Source organism: Trachinotus anak, unplaced genomic scaffold (assembly GCF_046630095.1).
Source record: "Trachinotus anak isolate AG129_WGS33_773 ecotype Australia unplaced genomic scaffold, CSIRO_AGI_Tana_v1 ptg000032l, whole genome shotgun sequence".
NCBI lineage: Eukaryota > Metazoa > Chordata > Actinopteri > Carangiformes > Carangidae > Trachinotus > Trachinotus anak.
Window position 1 is genome coordinate 14,268,370 of NW_027273883.1, and position 11,457 is coordinate 14,279,826.

The window sequence follows — 11,457 nt, forward strand, 5'->3', positions numbered from 1 at the left end:
TCAACTAGAGAGTATCCCTCTGTCACAGCCAGAGAGAAATGACCAATTACAGCTGTCAGCATTCATATGGACAGTGAGTATTATGTTAGGATGGAGTCCAAATCTGTTAATGTGCATGAGCATCAGTGTCACTGAGTTGTTTCTCCTCCCTCCAGGGTGTCTCATCCCTCTCAAGTGGTGCTGCCATTCCCACGCTGGGAACCCAAAGAGAAGCCCGTCAAAGAGGACGATGTGGGACCACAAGTAACACACATCTATGAGGTAAATGGATGCCTTTACATGCAGCACAGCCAAGTGTCTGAATCTCATGGGAGGTTTTTGTTGTTGCTGGTGAAGAAAGTCCAGATCTTTACATGGACTGGCAAGATGAAAAGAGCAGAAAAATAGGTGAGGAAAGTTGTAAATTAGGCTACAGCAAGAGGGGAGGGGGCTCTGTGAGGTGAAGTAAATAGAAACACACACACACATACAAAGTCAAACCAGTAGCTCTATAAGTAATTGGCTTCTGGCTGATCAAAGGTCTCCAGCTCAGGAGTAATTACTGCTGTGAAGGCAGGAAAAAGAGAGACAAGGAGGGGAAACAGAGAATGGAATAAGGAGCAAGGCGAGGAGAGAAGAGGAGGGAGGGGGAGAAGGGTTGTTCTTAAGACTGGACACAGTGTAATGACTAATTATGACTGAGAGGAAAACAGGGTCAAACAGAGGTACAAATAGTTATAAGGAGGGAGGATGGCAGACAGACTGGCAACAGTTTACAATAGGTGTGTGCGTGCATGTGTGTGTATGTGTGTGTGTGTGTCATGAACATGTGATTTCTTTTTGTTTTAAAGGGATGGCTGCTTCATTGAACTGGAGTGCAGCAGTGTCTGGCCTGTCCTGCAGCTGATAATGATTTTCATTTGTGGTACTTTTTTCCAGTTGCCAGCTGCTTCTAGTTAGAGAGAACAGAGTTTTTTTTCGGTTTTTTTTTTTTTTTTTTTTTTTTGCTCTCATAGAATTCCTGCCCCGCAGCACCAGGATCATGTCCTGTTTGGATGACTTGCTGCAGTGTTAATGACCGTGTGTGTATGTGTGTGCAAGAGAGAAAATACAGGGTAAAAAAGAGGATTTGTTGAATTGATGGTTCATTTAGGCTCATAATTCATTTATGTGGAATGATGAGCCAGGTGATGCTGTGGGTTTTGCTTGTCTTTTGTTTCAATCCCGAGAGACTGAAGGCTGCATTAGTATTATCTTTACTGAAACACAGGTGGCCTGTGTCATCATTCCACAGTTAGGATAACCTGATTATAGCCTCAGTCACTTGAGACCTGCTAATAAGACAGAAGATACCACTATACTGACAAGTTTCTACTCCTTCTCTGTCTCCAGCTCCATAACTCTGGTCCCAGCAGTATTCGGGAGGCTGAGATTCAGGTCGGCTGGCCTTCCCGTTTCCGTGATGAGAACCTGCTGTATGCCATGGAGATTCAAACTGACGGACCAATTAGCTGCCGGACAAACACCAGCCTCAACCCACTTGGCCTTCAGGTAACATGAAAATATATAAACATGTACAGAACCAAATAAATAATTATGGATATATTTCCTGTAGTGGGAGTGAATATGTTTCCTTTCTCACTTACAAAAACAAACCACCATCAAACCACCAGACCTACTGCAATTTCAGACTTTTATTTATTACATTGCTAGCGGCTTATTTATCCATCCATTGGTCCATCATTTGTACCCGCTTATTTAAAACATAATTGTACCCATTGTTCTGGCTCTTCTCCATGTTCTTTTGCTGGTTGGTTCAAAACAGGGAGGCTTGAGTATTATGCTTATTAGTGGAAATTAGAGTTGGAATAGTTTCCAATATCTATGATATCATCTGAAGAGTAATTTAAAAAGAAAACATGCAGTTATTTCAAAAAGTGAGCAATTATGTCTGAATGTGAAGTGCTGCAAGCTATAACCATCTATGAAAACAAAATGAGTCAGATATGCAGCACATGGTGAGAACTCCAAGGTTTTTTTTTCTTAATTTTCCTCTTGATTAGCTCATTGCCAGTGTAAGTGTAAAATAAATTGTTGGCCAGACAAAATAAGCAATTTTAAGACGTCTGTGTGGGTTTTGGCAACTTGTGATTGCTGTTATTTTTGACGTCTCATGGGCAAAATGATTATGAAGAAAAAATGTATTGATATTAACAATGATCAGTATCTACAGCCCAACCGACAAATCTCCAGAAGTGACTATTGCAGAAACAGGGATGATCCCTCACCAGCTTCCCTCCTGCCAACACTGCTATTTGTGTTGTTAAAAATGGAGACTGCTACTGAGAATGGATCCCAGTTCTCCCCTGAGGTGGCATGCCATTCTTTAGCCTCTGTGCCACAAGGTTACACCAAATCCATTTTTTACAAGAATACATTTTTTACAGGTTTACATTTACAAACTTCAACCCACTTACCAAAACACCATTATTGTTATCTGTGGCCTGTTTCTGCAGCTCTGTCACTTGAGACTCACTGGCTGAAGTGACAGAGCTGCTGCCCACTGAGCTCCAGGAGGAAAAGCAGACAACTATTGTTGCTATGCTCTGCTTCCAAAATTAGCTGAGAGGAAAAAGCAAGCCATGTCCTACACATCTCCTTTGATTTAAAATGTTTTATTACTGCTTAATGTCCACCACACTTCTAATATCTAGCCGTTATAGGAGTGACTCATCCATCACTTTCTATCTGTTATGAGTGAGTTGTGACTTGAGGAAATTCAGGTTGTTCAGTCTTGTAATCTTGACTGTATGAGCTTCAATTGGGAAGTAAAATCTCTTTAAATTCATCAAAACATTTGTTGATCAGATCACTTAATGTCATTTGTTTCAACAGCTGTTGATTTTGTGTTATTTTACTACATCTCTTACAACATCCTTAATACTTACTTTACAAGCCTTCCCTGTCTCCACCTTCACTGTCTCCTTTCATTTGCCGCCTGGGCTGCATCAGAGCCCATGTGCAATACAGACGACACAAAACCATCACTATGTATTTAGCAGTATGTTCTGACAAATAGGCCTAACTGTCCTCAAAAGGCCTAAACACATGTTGTTGAGGGAATAATTAAAATAACACCAAGGAATGTGAGCACTGGAACAACAGTCCCAAAAGCTCAGAACTCAACTTTAAAGTCTAACTGGCTGAAAAACAAGAAACAGTTCTTGTAGACTGTCTATTCTGAGAATATAATTCATAATTTAAATCTTAACTTTTCAAAGTGTTGATAACTCTTCCTCTCCTTGCCTGTGTCAGATCTCCGCTCTCCAGGACACACCTGAATTATTGGGTTTTTTGAGGAACACCAGCGCTCCCCCTCACCGCCACAAACGGGCCGTCAGCAAAGCTCAGAGTTACAGTGGTAAAACCCTGGTGAGCCACACATACATGTTTACCCTCCCAAGAAAACAAACTCAACCAAACATTCGTTAGTGTATCACAGCTGTTTGATGTCTTCCTTCTCTCTCTTCCAACTTTTCCGCCGCGCAGAACTGCACCAATATCTCCTGTCTGAGGATCGTGTGTGTGGTTGGCCGGTTGGACCGTGGGCAGAGCGCGGTGGTCAAGATCCGCTCAAGACTGTGGGCACATACTTTCCTGCAGGTCAGTATCTTGAGCTGTCATCTTGACCTTTTTTTTTTTTTCTTTTTTTAACTTTACTTCCTTCCTATGTTAATCATTCTACTTTCAGGGTTTTGCTTGTTTTTTCATCATCATTGTGCAACTAAACTGAACTAACAAAGGTTATTGATTTCAGTTCCTTTGAAACAGCAGATGAGAAAACAGTTTCCCAATAAGGTCCATTAAGAACGTTCTGCAGCTTTTGATCATATCACAGATCAAATGACCATTTTATTTGAGCACTTTAGTGCCTCTTGTCCATGCTGACTTAAAAGCTAAATTCAAAGTTTAAACTAAACTATACTGAGACAAACTGGCGTAATAATTGTAAGTAAAGTATGAGAAGGGTCAAATGTCAGCTTTTTAAAAATAATGTAATATGTGTCTTACAGCGGCGTAACGACCCCTACATTCTCAACTCTACTGTGTCCTTCATGGTCACAGCCATGCCATACCGAATCCAGCCCCCAACTCTGCCTCAACACACCACCTCGGTAAGATAGAGAATGGAGACAGTAACTGAAGTGTGTGAGTTTGTGTCAGGCGCTAAAGGCGAAAAAGGAAACGTATCAGCATTTATAAATACTTTACTCTATCTGTCTATGCTCTGCAGATGGGGACGCTGGTGTTGTGGGGGACTCCTGATGTATCGTTTGCTGTTCCACTCTGGGTCATCATCCTGGCCATTCTGCTGGGGCTGCTGGTGCTGGCCATGCTGACACTCGCCATGTGGAAGGTATACACACACACACACACACACACACACATCCACCTTCCTAAAGCATTCCTTGTGGTAGTTTAATTATCAAAACCTACACTAATGGGTTAATATGATTCCCCTAGTGCGGTTTCTTTGACCGGGCGCGGCCACCAGCTGACGATAACATCTCCGACCAGGAGCAGCTGACGTCTGATCAAACTGGGGATGCTTAAGACAGCTCCTGATTGGAGGACTGTGGTTTGGGAGGGATGTGCACCTTCTGAGTAACTTAAATCAGATCTGAGATCTGTTGTAGTCGGACCCAACATTCCTTGGCTGGAGATCTTCTCTGTGAATGACACTGACTGAAAGAACAGACTGAAGAGACTGCAGCGCCGATCAGACTGGGACCAAAGAACGAGGTCAAACCAGACGGAATGGGACCAAAACACACTAAACAGGCTCAATCACACACACATGTCCATTGTTTATCCATTGTGATGAAGCACCAGAGCTGAAGACAGACTGGACTTTGTTGTGAAGACAATGCTTTAAATGTTTCTGCAACTGTTTTCATGTGTCTGTGTAAGTGAGGCACAAAGAGACTTGACATCTATGCACAAGTGCTTTTGGGAGTATGAGAGCGTTTGTTTGTGAGAGTGTGTGTGCGTATGTGTATATGTGCAGGTACTGTACATATGTGTGTGTTCATTAGGTGCCTCTTATGTCATCCTATCATTCAGTTATTGAATTCTCTCCCCACAAGATTTAATTTATCCCGGTTTTCTTCACACTAGGCTGTATACAGATTTATTACACACACACACAAAGGATGCAGCCACATGCATAAACACAAAGGCACAAAGTTAATGTGTATATTTATGAATGTATGTGCAATATTGGGGCGTTGCGTGATACTGAAGCTTGTTTACACTGGCATTATTTTATTAGAGCTTAATGTTTCCATTGTTTATGTATATAAGTGATTTATTGGTATTTTAGATATTAGTATTGCAAAAGCAACAAAAGCAATTGTTTAGACTGATTGGAGCCACCACATGACATTTAAAAAAGAATAAAGTAAGGAGACAAATAAGAAATAAATAACTTATTACTTTCTTGTCTTTTATTTTTGAACAGTTGAAAATACTTCAGAGACTGAAAAGATAATCCGTCCATATCAAAAGTACATTGTAGACAGTCTGAGACTGTGCACATTACTTCACAGACTGTATGGCATTTAACAGCGCATTTACTGTTGTTGTTTGTTTAAAACTGCATCATGCACAGGCAGACAGAACAAAGTGGGCGGGGCATCAACAGCACCCTCAACTCAAATCTTACTTTTAATGTGTCATGATTGAGTCCTACTTGTTATTTGTATCAAGTGTGAAGTTTTATCAGAATAAAGTCTTGTTTTATTACACATTCTCATTTTCAGTTTATTAGGCAACAGATCTTTACATTGTCCTCAACACCATGAAGTTAGAGTGACGTTGTCAGTGCATATGTTGCAAAAAGAGAGGAAAGAAACATGAAAAAATGTTAATGTCTCAATAATCACATTCTGATCTGTGCCACAGGTTTTCTTACTAACAGGAGCTTTGTGCCCAAATCAAGCAACTCATTAATGTTAATTATTCGTCCTGTAACCGAGAGACCTTATTTTCCTAGGTTTTCTTAATACTAATGGCACAGAGCAATTTTGCACTACGCAGGTTACACTACCGCAAATGTTCTTGTTCAATTTGATATGAATGAAAGTACTACACAAGACAAATATAGATAGAGTTAGATGTCATATATCTATAATAATATCTGAAGGCACCATTTTCCAAAATCTTTTCTGGTCAGTCCTGTCCAATACCATCTAGCCTCCAAGGCTGAAGTGTCCACCTCAGCGGAAGGACTCTTGCTCCCCCAGGTGGTGCAGTGGAGAAACAGAGGAGAGGAGCAACATAGTAAAACCTGAAGAAGATGCAGGAGAGGCAGGACAGCAGCCTCTTGTGGTGCTGACTTGAACAAAACTCTGTGGTTGTCAATGTCATTTCAGAATATGTCAGAAATAAGTTAACACAGCCGATAGGATACACACACAATTCTGAATGTTGGTGAGCAGTGAGTTCTCTGTTGATGATGATAGTAGTTAATTACAGGGTAGGTGAAAGTTTTACTGCTATTTCTGAACTGAAGAATGTTTTGGGTTTTTTTTATGGGGCCAAAACCAAGTTTCCTTTTGGCAGCAATTTATTTGAGCTTGATACTTAATTTACTGTTCTTTACAACACTGTGTAGAAACTAACAGGGGCATTTATACCACGTTCTCTAAAACTTCATATGTGCAGCTGCAGATTTGTAGCGATCCACATTACCTGCCCTGTACCAGAAAAAACCAGTAGACTGAGAATCAGAATTGTGGTAATATGGTCTGTAAGTGTACAATGCATGATGGGAGATTGATGGGACATTTTGTGGAGCCACAAAATGTTTGGTATCAGTATCTTTGTGGCTTTTGGGAGATGTTTGAATCTTTTGTTTCTCACACTCATACTGTACATCTAACTTGAATGTTCCCTGCACAAAACATGCTTATATATTACAAAACTAAGATGGGAGGACACATACACACTCTAAACAGTCCAGTGAAGTATAATGCATGCCCTGTATCTCCCAATAGAGCAAGGATGTACACTTTGAAATATAATATGTGTAGAATATATCAGATCCTTGGAGCTAGCTCAAATTTATAGCCAGCTTGTGTATTAATATCTTTTTGCACAAAGGTATACAAACAGTCAGTGGAGGTCAAAATGCAGCAGCACACAGCAACAGACTGTGGCTGAAATCATACGCATGTAAATCAGACTGCTGCAGAGATTAGATATCCCTAAATCAAAACATTATTTGTCATCTATGAGTTATTTTTATTATTATTCATTGGCTGTGGAGGTACTGAATGAAGCAGCTCAACAATATGTAAAAATGATGTTCATAGGAAATATCTTTCTGATGCTTTCTGAACACTGTGCCTCTTACCTTCACCAGGGAGGTGCTTGATCCTTCAGACCTCCCTCTTGGCTGTAATCGACAAAATTACAAAAGGAAAAACATCACTGATCATTTTTGCAGAAATAAGAAATTCTGCGTCCACTCACTCCAAATAGTCCCTGGTTCAGTCTTCAGTTACAGCTGGAGTTCATTGTAGGAAATATCGAATCGGGAGAGCGGAAGTAAAGCTATTATCTGGCACATCTCAAGTGGAGGCATTCACAGTATCACAGTCACACAGCTGGTAAACCACATATTCATGCACAAAGTATTGCCAAAGCTCCCTCTCCCCCTCTCTTTTTCTGTCCCTGTCGCTCTCTGTTTCTCTCTCACACACACACAAGCCTGAACATCTTGAAAGCATAAAAAAGACATACAGCATTTTTTCTTTAGACTCTTTATTTCTTTGAATATATTTGATCAAATGTAAAATCAAACATTTGAATTAAAGATTTAACAGTTTCTGACTAGCAAATCTCAACACCATCAAAATAAGGGAACATTATTGATACTTACTACATACTGTACGTAGGACATACTGTATCTTAGCTGAGATTTATCCAACAAACAGACCCGAATTACAAAATCTTTTTTCTTTTAAGTCTTATCTCTCCCATAATTTCCTGGATTTTTGAGCTAGTGCAAAAGAAAATATATTGGGTGAAGCAATATCCTGTATTTCTGTCAAATAAATGATGATGTATTCTTGAAACTTTATTTCAAAGGTCTGTATATGGGGATCAGTGTTTATCCTCTCCACCGGTGACAAGGTCATACCAACATTATAATGGAAGACTTTGGCTATTTACAAATCACTGAGATGTACTGTTAGTGTACAATTCCTCTCAGACATGCTGTACATTACTGATGTGTATTAGTTTAACTAAAACACCCAACCCCCATATGTCAAAGTGCAAATCCAAAGATCACCACAAGGTGGTGCTTATATACCATATTCAACATGATTTATAAGGGCTTTGAAAATTACATATTTCAATGGGTCTTGTACAGAATGGTGTTATTAAGCCTTTCCAACAGGCTGATATGAGGGTCTAATTTAAAGCCCCTACTCACTGATGCTGCCTGGGTAGACCTCTGCTCAGCATTGTGTGGGGCATACACTGACTGCACTTCACTGTTGTTGCTCCTTTCCAGGGCGAAAAAATGTCCATCTTTACCGTTCTTATTAAGTTGTTGTTTAATTCACAGCACAGCTCCTGCCAGCATCAACCTGAGCAGAGATCTAACTGGCAAGAATAACTGTGTGGGTGTGCAAGGACTGTAAATGATAAGACAGGCAATATTCTATATTTTTGTCATTGTCGACAAATCCCACAAAAAGACCAAAACCAACAACAAACTGATCAAATTAACAGGTACTGTCTGTGCAGCTGGGTCTGATCAACATAAAGACACTCGACCTTCAGTGTTGTCCTAAAACATGAACATGAGTTGTGTACTTTATTTTCAGTCAGTTAGTCATACAGTGTCCCTATGTGGTAATGCATCACTCCACAGCTTAAAATAGTCCAGGACAGAATTTGTTCCTGTTTGAATAACGTTTGCTAAAAAACTACAGTGTCACCACATATTTGCAGCTTTTAAATATGTGTCTTCAGCAAAGATGAATAGGCTTGACGCTGGGGGTAAGAGAGAGGGTGAGGAAGTCAGTAGTTTGATTAATGCATTGTCGGTTTTGGTCTTTTCTTGGGATTTATTGACAATAATAAAAATGCAGAGTAACACCAGCCTTTTCCTTTAAGCATCAATCCCACATTTAATAGATTTGTCCATGTCATGGTGTCATTTCAGGTCTGTAGTTGAAAAATAACAATTCCTTTAAGGAAAGTACAAACACAGGCCAGGCTACAAAGACAAATTGATGAAACAGTAGCTCTACTTTGTAACAGTGAAGAATATAAGACCACATAGTTTTGGTGGAGAACAGTCACTGGGCAGTGTTTAGCCTGAGCAGTCAAACACACACAGACAGAGAACAGTCTGGTTACTGGGTTTACAACAAAACACCTTTGAGATGTTACAAAAGGTCAATGGCTATTATGATAAACTGCAGTTCATATTCGCACATACTGTATGTTACAGTGTGCAAGTCAAATTCAATTCTGAGGAGGCCAAATTGTGTAGATGTTCCCAAAGAACTGTAGCACATTCATGAACATTAGATTAATACCTGAACTGACAAAAACAATAGTAGAACCACTTGATATTGGTGAGTTAATGGAATGACTGAAGAAGGAGGCGCTGTGGCACATACAGTACATAGGCTACATAAGGGTTAGAATATCTATACACACACTGTACACTTTCTGGGATACAATTTACTGTACATGATCAACACTAGCTGGCTAGTTAACTCTACAACTCTCTCTTTCTTTCTCTGAATAGTAGCTCTATCATTCATCAAAAATAAAGTTGAGATAGTTTGCCCAATGTGTGTTTACATTCCCTGTCCCGGTATATATAGTTTTTTTTTTTTTTTTCTCATGGATAAACCTGTAGGACATAATATGATGAGAAACAGTCAGTTTATTATTCCCGTTATATCTAATGGTTGAGGAACAGGGGGCACCACCACCACCAACACCACAATCCTGCTGGATGCTTCATCAAAGTGCTGCTGCTCAGAACATACACATGTGACTGTGGACATGCACAGACTTACACACATACACACATACACAAACACACACACACCCACACAAATACATACATACAGACACATACTGTTCCTGAGTATGAACTGTAGGATTTTTTATTTTGGCTCTACTCTAAGAAACAAATCTACTAACAGAAAGAAAGCTGTTTTTATCAAAACAGCAGTACTCTGATATACCAGGTATGGACTTCAGAAAGGCATACCACCATTGAGGAAAATAGGTTTTAATGGTAAAACCCTAAAAACCATGTGCTGCTGTGAACCAGGTATGTATATATCTAAGGCCATAGTTTCTGTAAAGAAAGCAACAGAATGCGTTAATAGAATGGGAGGGTAACATCTTTCCATCAATAAGTAATTATTATGTCATGTTTTAGGTTTTTTTTTTGATTTTTTTAATCTTACCTTGCATTTAAAGTTCATCAATATTTCTACATTGACAATAGATCAGATGGCAGATGTGTAATGTGAAAGGGGTCGCTCGTGGTGATGAACCCATAGAAAATTATTGGCGAACTTTACAGTTCCCCTTTTTAGTGTCTTTCAGCTCATTGTTTTTACTTTATGGCCCACAACTTTACTCTTTTGGCTCACACTCAGCACTCTCATCAGTCAAAGTTCTAGCTGCAGCAGGAAGTTGTTTTCAGTACAGAAGCTCTAGAAGTGATGGAGAGCTTTGTAACTTCAGAGCCAGATATTTCCCACAGGGCAGAAACAGAGCTAAAAGTAGGATGAGCTGGACTTAGATTCATCAGGCTGCCTCCTGATGAATGCAAATGCTGCTCTGCTGGATGTGTCATTACTCAATTGTTCGCTAACAAGTTTGACATATCAAATTTAAAAGGTAATATAATAATATATATCCGTGTTATGTTTACCATTTGTTAGGCTGCCCCCAAGTGGCCAAAAAAAATCTATTAATTTCAGTAGCTAAGTAAGTTTATATTGCAGTATGAGGGCTGATTCCATACAAAGATTAGCTAAAAACCCATTCAGAGGTATTAGACTGAAATACCTTTTCCCTTTTTGTACATATTTAAATGCTGCACATAGCAGCCAGGGTAAAAGAAAATACACATGCTATCTTTGAAAGGAATTACCAGACTTTGCTTAACAAGCTATCGATGTAAAGTTGACTGAGGAACTTCAGAGGAATGCACTCGTGTGCAGCTGCTGTCACCCACATAATGCAAAAGCATTGGTGTGAAATTCTCAGCATACTGGTCACTGGTGCAGCAAACAGCACATGCATGACTTCATGAGTGAGTACTGAGGACAAATTCAGTGGTTTACATTCAGGCCTTTTCAGTTTTTATATTTGCAGGCTGCACAGACAACTGAGCTCACAGCGACCAGCCACACGCACACACCT

The 11,457-nt window shown here is 39.7% G+C and overlaps 1 protein-coding gene across 1 annotated transcript in view; it reads left to right on the forward strand.

The window, feature by feature from the left end:
• The window catches only part of itga8 (integrin, alpha 8), a 37,669-nt gene extending 31,885 nt beyond the window's left edge, over nucleotides 1-5,784 (forward strand). The window contains exons 24-30 of the mRNA XM_071470048.1: nucleotides 156-261; nucleotides 1,372-1,530; nucleotides 3,295-3,411; nucleotides 3,529-3,642; nucleotides 4,053-4,154; nucleotides 4,274-4,396; nucleotides 4,504-5,784. Of these exons, the coding sequence (XP_071326149.1) occupies nucleotides 156-261; nucleotides 1,372-1,530; nucleotides 3,295-3,411; nucleotides 3,529-3,642; nucleotides 4,053-4,154; nucleotides 4,274-4,396; nucleotides 4,504-4,593 (811 nt within the window). The 3' untranslated portion in view covers nucleotides 4,594-5,784. The remainder of the gene's footprint in view (nucleotides 1-155; nucleotides 262-1,371; nucleotides 1,531-3,294; nucleotides 3,412-3,528; nucleotides 3,643-4,052; nucleotides 4,155-4,273; nucleotides 4,397-4,503) is intronic.
• Nucleotides 5,785-11,457: the final 5,673 nt, after the last annotated feature.